The sequence below is a fragment of the Theropithecus gelada genome, chromosome 13 (assembly GCF_003255815.1).
Source record: "Theropithecus gelada isolate Dixy chromosome 13, Tgel_1.0, whole genome shotgun sequence".
NCBI lineage: Eukaryota > Metazoa > Chordata > Mammalia > Primates > Cercopithecidae > Theropithecus > Theropithecus gelada.
The window spans coordinates 20,014,184-20,030,129 of record NC_037681.1 but is presented as its reverse complement, the minus strand read 5'-3'; the positions used below and the strand labels follow the sequence as shown (position 1 = coordinate 20,030,129).

The following is a 15,946-nucleotide window of genomic DNA, read 5'->3' as shown; positions in this document are numbered from 1 at the left end:
TTATGTCTCCCCACAGCATCTGTGTTCCATTAGTGTAGTGGCTGAGACCGTGGATACCGCAGGCAAGATGCCAGTTGAAGATTCTCTAGTCATCTTGGGAAGGCCGCCCTGCCCCGAACGCACCACCTCTTCCTGTATCCCAGGGTCCTCTCCCTGTGGCCCTTCACATCCCATGGCTTCCCATGTGCGGGCCCCTCTTCGCCTGTGTGGCTGATGCCACCTTCCAGCTGCCATGTGACGGGTAGGCAGGGACTGGGGCTCCCGCATTCCCAACTCCAGCACCTGGCTGAGACACTGGGCCCTGGGACCGACTGTGACTGCCCTCTTCCCCTTTGGCAGGGCCTGTCTCCCACTTCTGACACCCTCACTTAAGGCCGGGCAGACCCCTTCCCACTGCCACCAGTCATTAAAATAAGGCTGCATCCCTCCCTGCCCTTCTCAAAATCCTTCCAGGGCTCCTTCTGCTGTTAGTGCCTCAGATGAGCGCCCCTCACCTTTCTAACCTCAGCTCTCACCACGTCCTGGCCACCAGTGTGCTTTTGCTCTTGCCGTTCCCTCAGCAGCAGTGTCCCTACCCCAGTTCACTCCCACGTCAAGTGTGGCTCAAGCTGCGTCCTCCAGGAAGTTTCTCATTATCACTGAGGCCAGAACTGGCTCCCTTCTGGGCACAGCACTTTTCCGAGCCGGCCGCCCACTTCACTCTGCCTTTCTGTGGACAAGTCCATCTCCTGAACTTAGGACATAAAATCCTTGCAGACAGGGTCCTGTCAGTCACTGTATTTTTCATGGTGCCTAATGGTGCTTTGTCTGAATGGACATGAAATAAGAGAGAACACACTCCCAGCTTCCAAGAAAGATGTGTATTCTCCCTAGCAACAACAAAAGAGACCTAAATGGGTTGCTCCCTGAAGGGAGCCCTCGGCTCTTACCGTGATGCACACGTGGGGCTGTGTGACCGAATGTATGAAGGAAGGAAAGAAGGAATGGAGGGAATGTGGGCAATCAAGGCCTGGCACTGCCCTCCAGGAGGCTTACAGGTCACATCCCCGAACTGTCTCCATCCCCACACCTCTCCTAGTAAGATTCATTGCCTATGATTTCAAAGAAAGTGCAGTTTCTAGGGAGTGAAGGAAAACATGAAACATAGAAAATAAAAAGAGAGAAAAACACACAAATTATTAAATAAAATTTAAAAATAGAGGGGAAAAAAGTGTAGTTTGTTCTGCAAGCCACAGCCCAAAGAAGTCTATTTCCTCCCGCAGGATGGCTAGAGTTTAGGAGCCACGTTCTCTTCTATAGCTCACCAGAGGACGCAGCGTGAAGAGCTCAGGTTTGAAGGTTGGGCCTGGGGCAGGAGTCAGCTACTGTTTCTAGCTATTCTAGAAAGACCTAGAAGCTTCCTGTGTGAAAACAGGATTAGAAAGCTCTGGGGGTAAAAATGCCATGCACGGAGCTGGCCCATGCCAAGTCCCTTCTAACCATTTTAAATTACATCTTTGGCCAGGCGCGGTGGCTCATGCTTGTAATCCCAGCACTTTGAGAGGCCAAGGCGGGTGGATAACCTGAGGTCAAAAGTTCGAGACCAGCCTGGCCAACATGGTAAAACCCCTCTCTACTAAAAATACAAAAAAAGTATCCGGGCACAGTGGCACACGCCTGTAATCCCAGCTACTTGGGAGGCTGAGACAGGAGAATCGCTTGAACCCAGGAGGCAGAGGTTGCAGTGAGCTGAGATCACGCCACTGCAGTCTAGCCTGGGCGACAGAGCGAGACTCTTGTCTCAAAAAAAAAGAAAAAGAAAAAAATTACAGCCTCATCAATGTCTCCTGCTTCTCTGAGATGAAGGGAACAAACCAGGAAAATTGTGACAAAAATGACAGGCAGCCATTGGCATTTCCATTCTTATTTGTGGTTTCTGGTTTTTTGGTTTTGTTTTCCTTTTTAATTTTTTCCTAGAAAAAAAACACAACCGGGGGGATTTATATGACAAACTATCAGTGTCAGGATGGCAGAGGGAAAGAGAAAGAAGAGGAAGGCTCAGAGACATGGGGAGTGAGTAAAAAGTGGGTTCCGGATTGTGCGGAACGGTCCACAGGGTCATGTACAGGTCCGCAGGAGATGACCGGTCCCTTTGGCATGCATGTCCGGTGCCTGGTCTTCTGGTCTGCCTGCTCAGACGCCCATGGGCAGAGCAAGCTGCCCACAAGTAAACCTGCCAACGACGAACTCAGGACTCAACAGAAAGACTCAGTTCAGTTCCTTGGTTTTGTGCTCAGGCAGCCGGCAGCCTTTCTTGCCTGAGAGGAGAGTCCAGAAGAGCAGGAGACTCACCTTTGAACACACTCTGGCATCACCACGAACTGCAAGCAGCGGCCTGCTCGTGTGCAGGTGTGGCCCTAGCCACCCACGCAGGCATCTGTCCAGACATCCCCGGTCAATCTGGCCAAAGGATGGGACGTGACAGTCCCTTTCTAGCCACAGCTTCATAGTGTTGTCCATTCTCCAGTCTTGCTCAAACTATCGATCACCGTAAAGGTTCGAAGAGATTTAATCCATTTCCTTTTCAGCTCAGCAGTGGACACTGAGTCCCAAGAAGCAGGTAACTTAACAAGGACAGGTTGGCCATCTGGATCTACACTGAAGGTCTTTCAAGTTTCATCCACTTCATGCCCAGATCTCAGGGCAGAAAATTCAGGCAGACCCAGAGCAAACAGGGTGGCCGAGTGATGGCTGAGCAAGAAAGGCCCAGCAGCGCACTGCAAGACCAGAGTACATTCAAGAGGGGGAGGGGGGCACGCGGCAGGCTGGAGCCCCAAGTCAGAGTCTAGGGCGGCACTGGTCTGAAGGACACAGCCCGGCCTGCTGGGCTGACAGGGTGGGTCTGACGCCTCACGTGACGGGGCCCCACTGGCTGTATTCCTATGTGGAGGGTGGTGGGTTCCTGCCCTGTTGTGGCCCGTTCCTAAACTGAGGCCAGGTTCCATCTCAGTGCCGCAGTCCTGAGGAGCACCACGCTGGCCCGCCAGCCAGGCCACAGTCCTCAGCCCCTCTGGGTTCCACAAGAAGGCCCCAGGGAGCCAGTCACTGGGAGGGAAGGGCCGGGAAGGGAGGCTGCATTCTACTGGGAGAGACTCCGGAGGGGCTGCCATGGGCTTGGAAGAGCTACAGCCCCAAATACAGAGCCAAAAGGAATGGGATACATGTCTAAAAAGGGACAAAGTCTTGTCCCTATTTTAAAAACAGAATATTGTTGCTGTTGCCTGGTTTCGTTTTTTCCTTTTAAAACCACTCACATTTAAAAGGTGAAGGGCTGGGAGATGTAGTCCCCTTCACTCTGGTCCTCGATGGGCACCAGGGGCCTCAGTCTCACGCTGGCTCCTGCTCTCTTTGCCTGGGCTCCAGCCACAGGAAGCAAGGGCAGAGAGGGCAGCAACGGCTCTGCCTTCCCAACAGCAATTCCCTCTCCCCATAAAACCAGGGCACATGTGAGGAGAAGTCCAAAGAGTAAAGTGCACAGAACTCTCGGGAGCAGGTGGCCTGGGGGTGGGTCACTCCGAGAAAGAAGGGGTCTGGGGGGCGTCAGCCCAGAGCTGCAGCTGTGGAGCAAACCCTGACCCCTGTGAGGTGAGCCTGCAGGGCACAGTCCCCTTTCCCCTGGGCCCTTTGACACTTCTTTCTGGGACTGTCCACTCTCAGCAGCTCTCCAAGGAAAGTCTCGGTCCCAAAGATACGGCCCACGCAGGAGGAAACTTGGATGACCTTCCCTGGCTGGTAATGACTCGTGAACGTGAAGGGGGCAGGATGCGGCAGGAGGGAAAGAGTACGTTATAGAAAACCAGTGGGCCTCTGCTTCTGAGAGCAGGGACACTTGGATGACCCTAAAGGCAGAGTCTCTCCCGGGGAAGGTTTGGAGAAGATGGTCAGGATCCTACCAGTGAGGCCTGCTGGGGAAAGGAGCTCCTCTGGGCGCGAGAGGAGCTGCAGAGTTGGGGGAGGGGCTGCCGAGGAAGAGAGCCCAAGGCTGGCATTAGGGGGTGTAGGCAGGGGGTGGCTGGAACTGGTTGATGACCTCATACTCCGCTGGGTAGGGCTCGTTCTCCTCCATCTCGGAGAGCAGCTCCAGAGCCTGCTCCTCCTCCTCTGTGGGGTAGTGGCGCAGGAGGTTGGCTGCCGTGGCCAGGATTGAGGCTCCACCAGCTCCTGCCACCAGGTAGAAGCTAACAGCAAAGGTGACGTAGACCTGGGATCCATGGTACTTCTTATGCTGCTGCTGCTGGGCCAGGATGAGTTCAGAAGCCCAGTAAGAAAAGCCAATGACGGTGGCACACTGCAGGACTAGGGGACAGAGGGACAGCACAGAAGGGGAATTAGTGAGCACGCCATAGCCAGGATGCTTGAGGACCCAATCACAGCCTCTCTACCCAAACCCCATTCTCAGAGAACCTGCCTGGCCCGAATCTGCAAGGAGGAGCTCTCCTGGCCATGGGATTCCTGGCCTGAGGCTGGGGACAGCAGTCTGACCTGATCTAGGCCAGTCAGATTCTCTCTGTCTTAAGGAGCAAACAGGGTCATGCAAGTTGGGAGCTGGAGTAGGCACACCACACTTCGAACCAGCACAGCAGTGCAGGCATGAGGGAGGAGAGCAGCTGCATACAAGAAAAGGCGGGTCTGTGGGGAAGCAGGAAGGTGGAGAGGAGAGAATCTGACCAGGAGCTCCAGGTGAGACACGGGAGATTGCCTGGTTCCTTCTTCACTCGTGTCAGGTCTGAGCTTCAAATGCCATTTGAGAGAGCTGTGAGCTGCTTTGTGGAATTTCTAGCAACATTTCCCCTCTACAGCTGGGCTGAGTGGGTTTGTGATCCTGGCAAGTTAGCAGCTAGACTGGAGCAGACTGCTGACACCCTGACACTCTGGGAAAGACGAGCTTGGCACATGAGCTCCTGGAAGGGCGTCTGCTCAGAGAAACCAGAGCCCTCACCGGCAACTCAGACAGGATGCCCCTGCCCCATAGCAGTTCCTCCCCCGCTACGAGCGGGCCCTCAGCTTACCCGTGAGGATATGGGCGAAGGCATAGCGACGGGTGATCTTCAGGGCGGGATGCTTGGGCCCAAACACATCCAGAAGGAATGCGGAGAGACTACACAGGATGCCCAGGAAACAGAAGGCGGCGATGACCCGCAGGAGCAGCACTGTCTGGGGATTCATGCAGAAATCTGCAGGCGGAGAACCAAATTTTCAGGGCCCCAAGTAACGCCTGGTGCAGGAAGCCCCCACCTAGGAGTCTGATCCCCACCACAGTGCTGGGAGCCAGGGCAGTTCCGGAGGACACTGTCTTAGCTCCCGCTCCTGGGTGGTCTGCAGGGAGCTGGAACAAATTCCACAGTAGCAAACAGAGGCCCTCTGGGCCACGGCTCTCCTGTACCTCAAGTCCTTCTCTCTCCAACAAGACTAGCCTGAGTGCAGGATTCTGCTTCACTGTCTATGCCACGCCCTTCTAACCATTTTTAAAGACCTGACATGTTAATGCTAGAGGATACTTTGAGCTGACGGGAAAAGCCTGACTTTGGAGCTGAGACAGCCAGAGAGGCTAAGACCACACAGGTCAATTCATACCGATTCTCCATTTACTCACTCATTCCTTCCCTTTTTGTTCCAAAAAGAAGCTGAACTTGAAGACACTATGCTAAGTGAAATCAACCAAATGTAGGACAAATATTTTATAATTCCACTCATATGAGATACTTAGAATAGTCAATTTATAGAGACAGAAAATATAATGGTGGTTGCCAGCGGGTAGGGAGAGGGGAGAATAGGAAGTTATCATGTAATGTGCACAGAGGTTCAGTTTGAAATGATGAAAAAGTTTTGGAAGTGGATAGTCGTGATGCTTGCACAACAATGTTAATGTGCTTCATATCAATGAACTCAACACTTAAAATGGTTAATACTTTGGGTGGCTGAGGCAGGAGGATTGCTCGAGGCCAAGAGTTTGAGATCAGCCTGGGCAACAGAGTGAGACCCCCGTCTCTTAGAGAAAAAAAAAAAAATTAGCTGAGCATCGCGGTCTCAGCTCCTTAGGAGGCTGAGGCAAGAGGACTGCTTGCGCTCAGGAGTTACGGTAAGCTATAATCACACCACTGCACTCCAGCTTGGATGACAGAAAGAGACCCTGTCTCTTAAAAAAACAAAATATTGGCCAGGCGCGGTAGCTCACGCCTGTAATCCCAGCACTTTGGGAGGCCGAGACGGGTGATCACGAGGTCAGAAGATCGAGACCATCCTAGCCAACATGGTGAAACACTGTCTCTACTAAAAATACAAAAAGTAGCCAGGTGAGGTGGCGCGCACCTGTAGTCCCAGCTACTGGGGAGACTGAGGCAGGAGAATCGCTTGCGCCCGGCAGGTGGAGGTTGCAGTGAGCCAAGATCCAGCCTGGTGACAGAGTAAGACTCTGTTGTTGTTTTTTTTTAAAAAAAAAAAAAGGTTGGCAGGGCACAGTGGTTCACGCCTGTAATTCCAACACTTTGGGAAGCCAAGGCAGGTGGAACATCTGAGGTCAGGAGTTCGAGACCAGCCTGACCAACATGGTGAAACTCTGTCTCTACTAAAAATACAAAATTAGCCGGGCTTGGTGGCATGTGCCTGTAATCCCAGCTACTTGGGAGGCTGAGGCAGGAGAATCGCTTGAACCTGGGAGGTGGGGGTTGTGGTGAGCCAAGATCGCGCCTTCACACTCCAGCCTGAGCAACAAGAGTGAAACCCCATCACAAAAAAAAAAAAAAGGTTAAAATGCTGTTTAATGTTATGTATATTTTACCACAATTTAAAAAAAAGTAAAATAAAAGAGGAAGAAAGAAGTTGCAGCAGTTTAGAGAAATGTGCAGCTACAAGAAAGCATTACACAGATTCGTAAAGTTGGTAGACTACATCATCGCATTTAGTTTTGCTCCCTCCCTGAACTCTACGAGAACAAAAGAATTCTTTTAAAGGGCAACCCACACAAAAAGAAAGGGAGGCGTAAAACAAGGTTCCACAAACTGGAAAGTAAAGGGACACACACCTACCTAAAAGGGACTCAGACTCAGCAGAGCTGGGGACAAGCCATCAACAGGAAAAGCTAGAAAGCAACCACATGTATGCCACGAAAGCCCCAGAAGGTTTGGACGGTGCCAGTGTACACACATCAAGGGCATAAATGAAGGAAAAGGAAGAGGCTGAAAGAAAAGACGCAGTATTCAAGGGGTTCCTGGGGGTCATGGTGCAGGGAGAGCCCATGACAACAACCACGCACCAGACACACAGTGCGACTTGTACTTCCCTCCGGTATGTCAGCCATCCTTTAAAACACATTTCAACTAGACGACACTGTCTGTCTCCTTTGATAACTATGCAAACTGCAAAAGCTCCCAGAAGCATAGGGTAGAATAAACGCTGAACCAAAAAGAAACCAGGCCATGATTAAGTATTTTAAGCTTTAATAAAAAGTAGGAAATGGGGCCAGGCACAGTGGCTCACGCCTGTAATCCCAGCACTTTGGAAGGCTAAGGTGGGTGGATCACCTGAGGTCAGGAGTTTGAGACCAGCCTGACCAATATGGTGAAACCCTGTCTCCACTAAAAATTTAAAAACTTAGCCAGGTATGGTGGCATGCACCTGTAGTACCAGCTACTCAGAAGGCTGAGACAGGAGAACTGCTTGAACCTGGGAGGTGGAGGTTGCAGTGAGCCAAGATCACATCACTGCACTCCAGCCTTGGTGACAGAGTGACTCTGTCTCAAAAAAAAAAAAAAAAAAAAAAAGCAGGAAATGGGCCTTAACTTCCTCTCCTTCCTCTGTTACAGTCACTAGCAAGTTCTTCTTTTATTTAGGCCATGGGTCACCAAGTGACTTAGGAAAATTTGGAAAGGGCTGGCAAGACTCAGGACATACAGCGTCCTTTCCTGAACTTGCCCTCAGGCTGAGAGGGTGTGGGGTGTGATCATCAATCTCTAGGACACACCCAAATCACTGGGGCACTAGCTGAAAGCGTGTTCCCAGGTCCCCAGAGAGTCCGAGTTCTAGGTCTGGAGCAGGGTCTAGAAATCTGCATTTTAACAAGCAGCCTAGGTAATCCCCATGCAGGTGATCCAAGCCCCACACTTCAAGAAACACTGGCTCAGACCTCAGAGGAAGGTGGACTGATGAGGGAAAGTCCAGGAACCTGGGGACGGGACCTAAACCCAGCAAAGCTGACTTAGCCGAACAGATGCCAGCGTCACAGGCTCTGGGTAGAGGGAAGCCCTGGGCCGTTGGGACTGTGCACGCCCTGCCTCAGGCTCAGAGTTCACCCGGCAGACGCTGGCTGGGCCCAGACAAGGCTCACAGGCCTCTGTCTGGCTTTGCGTCACCCACCAAGAAGCCCTCAGAGCTATCTGTCGTGATCTCTTAGAGAAGTGTGCAGCTACAAGGAAGTATTACATAGATTAGGAAAGTCGGTGGACTATATCATCGCATTTAGTTTTGCTCCCTCCCTGAACTCCACGAGAACAAAAGAGTTCTTTTGTCTGCTGACCATCTGTTTTGGGCCCAAGCATCCAGCCTGGGTAGCTGTCTACTGCCAAAAAGCCTGCCTGTGTGTGAGCCCCGCCTGCAACTGGGACCAGCCTTCACTGAACCCGTCCTGCAGTGCCGTAGTGCATGGGGCCTCACTGAAAGAAAAGCTCTAGGAGACAGGGGCTATCTCCTGGCTTTATTTTAAATATTATTAAGAGCTGGGAGAGTTCTTCCTGGGGTCCATGTGGCATGTGGCAGGGATGGGGCAGTGTTCTTACAGTTAACCTGCCAGAGGCCACACGCCGCTCTGCAGCAGGCCGTGTCAGATTCCACTCTCATTACTAGCGAGGCCAGGCACTTAGGAGTAAGAAAAGCAATACGTGGGGGCTTCAAGGAGCCTGTATTGTTTCTTTGCCTGGATGGTGAGCACAAGGATGTTCATTTGATTATCCTTAAAAATGTACATCCATGACATATACTCCTATTGCCTTATGTTTCATTATACATGAGTTTTAGGAGTAAGGAGACATGAACATGATAAAAAGCTTTCGAGAGGACGTCCCTTCCCTTGTGGATGTCCACCTGCTCCTCCCCAAAGGCAAATATTGTTGGAGGGGCCTTGTATACCCCTCCTGGAACAGCCTGGGCACACAGAAGGGTCAAGTGCCCTCCTGGGGGATTTACCACACAGCTCAGATGAGGAGGTGGGGGCTCCAGGAGGTGAAGTGGCTTCCTCCAGGCCACACGCTGCAGAGCTAGATTCCAAACCATGGTCAGGCTCCCCTGCACTGTGCTGCTCGGAATCACCAAGTACCAGAGTCAGCCACTGTATTTTTGCCTGGAGATAATCAATCAATTCCTAAAGAGTTGTGCGTGAATGAGGGATCAGAAGCTAACAGGAATGCCGTCGGAGCCATCCTCGGAGCCAGCTGCTAAGCTCACTAGAGGAACAGCTTGAAGCAATGAAATCTCTCAAAGAAGCAAAAAAGGTTTGGGTCATTAAGTCCTCACATGGGGAATTACTGGGCAAAGCCTGCCAGGCATGGTGTCCAAGCTCCTGCAGCTCTGCAACCATCAGCGCCTGCTCCAGGAAGCGGTCAGGACACCAGGAAGGCTCAGGCCCGGCGCCAAATCCTAGCTCTAGCAGAGACTGTGTTACTCTGGGCAAGTCCCTCGAGTGCGCTGGACCCCTGCTCTCCCATCTATCAACGAAGACAGTAACATCTGCCCCACCCACCACCAGGGCCTGCTGGGTCAGCCCATGGAAGAGCAGCCGCCTGTACTGTTACTAACCAGAGGCTGTTTCAGCTGGGCCAGTGTCCCCTCGGCATGCCTTTCCCTCTTCTACCAAGACCTCCCAGACCACACGTCAGCCCATGTGGACCAAAGCCTACTAAAGCCAGACTAAGGCCTACCCTACAAGTGAGACAATATGATAGCGAGGAGAGACTTCTGACCTCAAACTCCAACAGGTTTTGTTCCAATGTAACTGCCTTTCTCCGCTCCAAAGCTGTGAGTAAACCCTCACGGTCAGTAGAAAATCAAGTGTGAACTTCCCGTTGGGTAACGTGAACAGACACCCCAGGGGCCTGCCCCATGTAACAGGCGGGCTTTCCTCAGAGGGTCTCAGAGCACGCCGGAAGAACAGGCAGTTATCCTAGACAGGCTTGGAGCCCAGCTCAGAGGCTCGTCGGGAGTCAGTATCTCAACGTCTTTCTCTCCTCCCTCCCTAGACATCGGTACAGCGGGGAAGGTGACAAGCACCTGCTCCCACGAGGGAATTGCTAAAGAAAACCCCTGAAGGTTATGGATGTAGGATTTTATTTGAGAGAGAAATGGCACGCAAGGCAGGACCCTAACTTGAAATTCAAGCCAGTGGTGTAGTCCACGATGCCCTGGCTAGACACAGAACACCTCCTATCCTCCAGCTGTGCTCTGGCCTGTTGGTTTTGGTAAACACTGCTTGGCGGTGCCCTCTAGTCATCAGGGAAGTAGGCAGCTGTAACAGGATCCCACGGAACTGACTTTGCTCAAGGTCACTGGTGAGTCACCGGGCTAGATTTGTTTTGAAGGTCCTGCGTCTTCCTGTCTATCTGCCCATTGCTCTAACCACTCCTGACCCAAACAGTTTGCAGGCAGAAAGACTAAAGGGACTCCTGTCCCACCCCGCACCCTCCTTGCTGGAGTCCCTGTGAATTGGAGACACTTCCCCAGTGCCCCAATCCCTCTTTATGCATCTGTGCAACCTGCTCAGCCTCTCCCTGCTGTGACTTTTTTTAGCTTCCAGACAGGCCTGTGCACAGGCCTCTAACAGAGCCCTCTGGTGCCCAGCCAGGTTATCCCACAGAAACCAACAGGCCCCGCGGGACCTGGCAGTGTCCGCTGCCCGGTCACCACCTGTCAGGCACACAGGCCCTCCCTGGAAGGCCCTTGAGCTCCCACTGGCTGCTGCCAATTGAGATGCACCTGACTTCTACTCCCCAACTTCCTCGTTCTCCAAAGATGCTTCCTGGGGCTGCTGCCAGTGCTCTTTGGCGGCCACACTTGAGAGGCAGAAAGTCTCAGAAGAAAGGACTATCTGGGGCGCCTCTTTCTGGAGCCATTAGAGGTCTGAGTCTGTCTCCACCCAGGGGCAGGTTGAGAGCTGTGTGAGAAGCAGGCACCGCTTGCTGGAGCACTGGAGAAAACCCAGGATGAGGTCTTTTTTTTTTTTTTAAGAAAAAGGGTCTCGCTCTGTCACCCAGGCTGGAGTGCGAGCCACAATGATAGCTCACTGCGGCCTCGAACTCCCGGACTCAATAGATCCTCCTGGCCTCCTGCTTCAGCCTCCCAAAGTGCTGAGATGACAGGAGTGAGCCACCACAGCTGGCCCAGGATGGGGTCTTTGGAGCCAGCTTTCATTGGCTAAAGCCTCTGAAGCTTTGTGAATGACAATGGGAGAGTGGCTTTGCCCTGGGATCACCAACTAGAGCCTCAACACTGAAGTGATGAAGTTATGACAAAAAGCACAGCTTTGGCTGGGCTTGTGATAAAACTCAACTAGAACAGGAAGGTGATAAGCCTAGGGCAGCTTTGATGGGAAGTAAACTCGGAGGTCACTGAGGTGTTGCGGTAAGAGTATGGACTTCGGAGTCATTGTCCACTCGGATTAGCTGAGCAAACCACCCAGCCTCCCGGAACTGGGAGCTTTGTGAAGTGGGGCTGATGACAGTACCAAACAGAGATGCTGTTTAGGAGGAAAACGCGGGCCTGGCGTGTGCTTAGCGTAATGTCAAAGTGTGGCACTCAGGCAGGGGCTGAGAAAGGGTAAGGCTGCTCCAGGGCCTGCTGGCTGCCTGACTCCCATCACCTGCAGAGACCTGCAGGGCCTGTTCTCCCTCTGGAAGTATCTATACGCGTCCGGGAGCGGTGGCTCACGCCTGTAATCTCAGCACTTTAGGAAGCCAAGGCGGGTGGATCACTTGAGGTCAGGAGTTTAAGATCAGCCAGGTCAACAAGATGAAACCTTATCTCTACTAAAAATACAAAAATTAGCCGGGTGTGGTGGAGCACCTGTAATTCCAGCTACTCGTGAGGCTGAGACAGGAGAATCGCTTGAACCCAGGAGGCAGAGGTTGTAGTGAGCCGAGATGGCACCACTGCATTCCAGCCTGGGTGACAGAGCAAGACTCTGTCTCAAAAAAAAAAAAATCTATATGCACCACATCTGTGCTTGACAGCTCTGCTCCCTCCTGAGATGTGGAATACTCCAGGCTCCCAGGTCAGGACATCTGTTAGGCCCTGAAGATCACACAGGATACTACATGTCTGAAGACCCACTGGGTATCAAAAAACCAGTAGGTACAAAGAAAAGGGAGAGAAGATGCAATCAGGGGCCTCTGTGATTCTTCTGTGATAGCTCGTGAGGTGCCACTGCCAACTCTCCTATTCATGGGCACAAAGTGCTCCTAGGAGACAGCCACAGGCAAGCGAGTGGAAACTACACACGGGTTCCGATCTCTAAATATGTGAGTAAACGTAACGAAAAGGTTAAGAAAACATGCTTTGCAAAAGACAAAACGGAGCCTGAATAATTTCTTTCTTTTTTCTTTTTTTTTGAGATGGAGTCTCATTCTGTAGCCCAGGCTGGAGTGCAGTAGTATGATCTGGGCTCACTGCAATATCACGTCCCAGGTTCAAGCGATTCTCTTGCCACAGCCTCCTGAGTAGTTGAGGCACCAGCCACCAGGCCTAGATAATTTTTGTATTTTTAGTTGTGATGGGGTTTCACCATGTTGGCCAAGCTGATCTTGAACTCCTGACCTCAGGCGATCTGTCCGCCTCAGCCTCCCAAAGTAGTGGGATTCCAGATGTGAGCCACCATGCCTGGCCTGGCCTGAATAATTTCTTAGAAGGGGTAAATACACATGTGAACAAAGAAGAACCTGCACCAAGAATTTACTTTTTTTTTTTTTTTTTGAGATGGAGTCTTGCTCTGCTCTGTTGCCCAGGCTATAGCGCAGTGGTATGATCTCGGGCTCATTGCAACTCCTCTGCTTCCGGGGTTCAAGCGATTCTCCTGCCTCAGCCTTCAGAGTATCTGGGACTACAGGCGTGCGCCACCACACCCGGCTCATTTTTGTATTTTTAGTAGAGACAGGGTTTCTTTCACCATGTTAGCCAGGCTGGCTCAAACTCTTGACCTCAGGCAATCTACCCACCTCGGCCTCCCAAAGTGCTGGGATCAGAAGCACGAGCCACCGCACCTGGCCCTTTTTTTTTTTTTTTTTTTTTTTGAGATGGAGTTTTGCTGTTGTTGCCCAGGCTGGAGTGCAATGGCGCGATCTCAGCTCACTGCAACCTCTGACTCCCGAGTTCAAGCGATTCTCCTGCTTCAGCCTCCTGAGCAGCTGGGATTACAGATGCCTGCCACCACGCCCGGCTCAAAAATTTACTTTTATTTTTAACATGCCTTCGACAAGGATGCACACCAAAGTGAAATAATTATGAGATTGTTTCTTATGACAGCTGAAGTAAAACAAAGGATAAAAACTATAAATGACACAGCATCATTTTATATTGGCATCAACAGATGTGGGGTAGTCCCAGCTCTGCCACCCCCAACTGCGTAGCCTTGGGGAGATCATTCATTTTTCTGAGCCACAGCTAAGCACACTGCATGCGGTGCTAGATTTCAGAGAGCCAGCTTTCTGGATCCGATGGGTCTAGTGGTGGGAAGGTGGTATGTGTGCTTCAAAGAAAGCAAGTACGGGGCAATGTGCTAAAAGAAAAACCACCAAGACTCACTGAAGCTTAACGCTCTTTGTACCATTAGCAACATGACACAGAAAAGGCTGCATATAAGGCCTCTGTCGTGTGCATAACTTTGGCTTTAATGAGCCACCCCAGCAAAGAGTACCATGAAGGTGAAATCTGGAAACAAGCAGGAGCCCCCAACCTTCTACAAAATCACCCTACAGCTTCTCAAACTCAAGAGAGATGGAAAACAGTAAGAGAACACTCAGAGAAAGGCAACATTTGGCCACAAGGATGAGGCTTTTCAGCCTAGACCTGCAGTAGCAGAGTATGGTCCAATGCACAGCGGGGAACTTGGACCTTTTCACCGAATCCCGGTGCCTGAATCCTTCAGGAGGGAGCATGGAGATATCTAACAGGAGGTGCTTCTGATAGGCGGTGCAATGAACATCTGGAATGCATCACAGCCAGGGAATAGCACAGAGAGGATATAAGACCTTCAAGATGCCTCAAAAGACCTTGGGGTTGATGAACTATGCTGTTACTAAACACTGTTTGGGGTACACTGATCATTGTTAGGGTAAAAAGCAGGTGATACAGTCCAGTCCTGTCCTCAGACTACACAATTTTTACTGGAGACAAGACTGGGCAGGATAAACTACGGGGCCCACAGGACCCTCCCATAGTCTGCTGTCTATCTGGCCGGAAAGCACGATGATGCACAAAGCAACCTTGCCTTTGTCAGGCACACTTATAATGGTTCCAAGAGCCAAATTCCAACTGTTGTACTGAGGGTGGCAATGGGACGGTCTTCCGATTACCTAAAATCCCCTTCTTCTCCGATACACATCCGATTACCATACAACTCTAAAATACCTTTTAAATCCTAGTCATATGAAAAGTTCCTTTTTTTCTCCATTAATCAGTCTGCCCCAAAGAAGCTTTTCCGTCTCTCGCAGACTCTCAGACGGGGCCAGCTAACTGTGATACCTAGCACCCTTATCTTTTCTCCATACACAGCGTCCTTCCTCCAGCAGAATCCGAAAATAGCAGCAGTCCGGATTAACATGGCTGTGAGGAGTAGGTGCTTAGCTGAATAACATCAGAATTAATGAGGGGCCGGACCCCAAACAGAGCCACCTGGTGGGCATGAACACCAGGCAGCTATGGGGCCGCTTCCTTCAACCAAGTGTCCGGTCCCTGGCTCTCTCTGCTTCAGCACACATTCTGCCCCCCACCAAGGCCTGAAGGGCCAGCGCGCAGCGCCCTCACCTTTCAGCAGGTCCGGGTGCACATAGCCCAACACGTCCGAGACCCCCAGCTCCTGGCGCGAACAGGTGCCTCCGTGGATGTGCAACCAGGCGGGCTCGGCGAGGGCAGTGCACAGCGCCGTGATGGACAGGGCGCCAGGCAAGGCCGAGGCCAGGCTACGCTCCGGCTGCTTGGGCAGAGCGCTGCCTCCCGGACTCCTCCGCCGGCGCCCGCCGGGCAGCCCTGCGCCTCCGGGGGCGTACATGCCCGGGGCCGCCCGCCGTCGCTCCGCAGTCGCTGCTGGTCGCCACCGACCTCCGCGGGGCGCGCAGAGCCTGACAGTCCGGTGGAGGAGAGCAACGCTCCGGGCTCGCTGCAGGTGAGGCCGGCACTGGGCTGTCAGGGTTGACACCAGAGGATAGGGGGTGGGACCCGGTGCTGACGGAGACAGGGAGGGCTGCGGGGATTCGGGGAACGGAGACAGGAGACTCCGGAATGGGACTGCGGGACGAAAACCGGACAGGGCCAGGGGCCAGATGGGGTCTGGGCAGACTCGAGTCCCCGGGGGGCGGAGGGATCGGGGATTGGCTACCGCGGGAGCAAAGACCCGGACTCAGGGTCTCGGCCAGAGGGTGCCGAGGGGCGGAGGACGGGGCTGGGCCGCGGGGATCGGGGAACTGTGATCTGGGACCGGCGGTTTGCGATGCGACCTGTGCGGAGAAAAGACCCTCCCCACGCCGCCCATTGTTCCTCACCAGTCAGCAGGCCACAGGGCTGGGATGGCGCCGCTCAGCCCAGTCACGGGCTTCTCGGCTGCCGGGGGCCGAGCGTTCCCAGGCCCCAATCCCGCAACGCCCGGACAGACCCGGGTTCGATGCACTTCCGGCTTCCTCCTCCTCTGCCTCCGCCTCCTCCGGCTCCCCGCCCC

The 15,946-nt window shown here is 52.7% G+C and overlaps 1 protein-coding gene and 1 pseudogene across 3 annotated transcripts; both read right to left on the bottom strand.

The window, feature by feature from the left end:
• Positions 1-845: 845 nt before the first annotated feature.
• Positions 846-3,925, bottom strand: LOC112604465 (annotated as a pseudogene). Its single transcript, XR_003115232.1, has one exon. The product of XR_003115232.1 is annotated as an uncharacterized LOC112604465 (transcript).
• On the bottom strand, positions 846-15,936 carry TMEM127 (transmembrane protein 127). Of its 2 annotated transcripts, none has more exons than XM_025354268.1 (4): positions 15,774-15,936; positions 15,040-15,391; positions 5,049-5,213; positions 846-4,335 (listed from the first exon to the last, which is right to left on the bottom strand). In XM_025354268.1, the coding sequence occupies exons 2-4, from the start codon at positions 15,281-15,283 to the stop codon at positions 4,028-4,030; spliced, it is 717 nt and encodes a 238-aa protein (XP_025210053.1). In that variant the 5' UTR covers positions 15,284-15,391; positions 15,774-15,936; the 3' UTR covers positions 846-4,027. The 2 variants fall into 2 exon arrangements, with proteins under 2 accessions (XP_025210053.1, XP_025210052.1); XM_025354267.1 differs by having other exon boundaries at positions 15,040-15,414; positions 15,774-15,935.
• Positions 15,937-15,946: the final 10 nt, after the last annotated feature.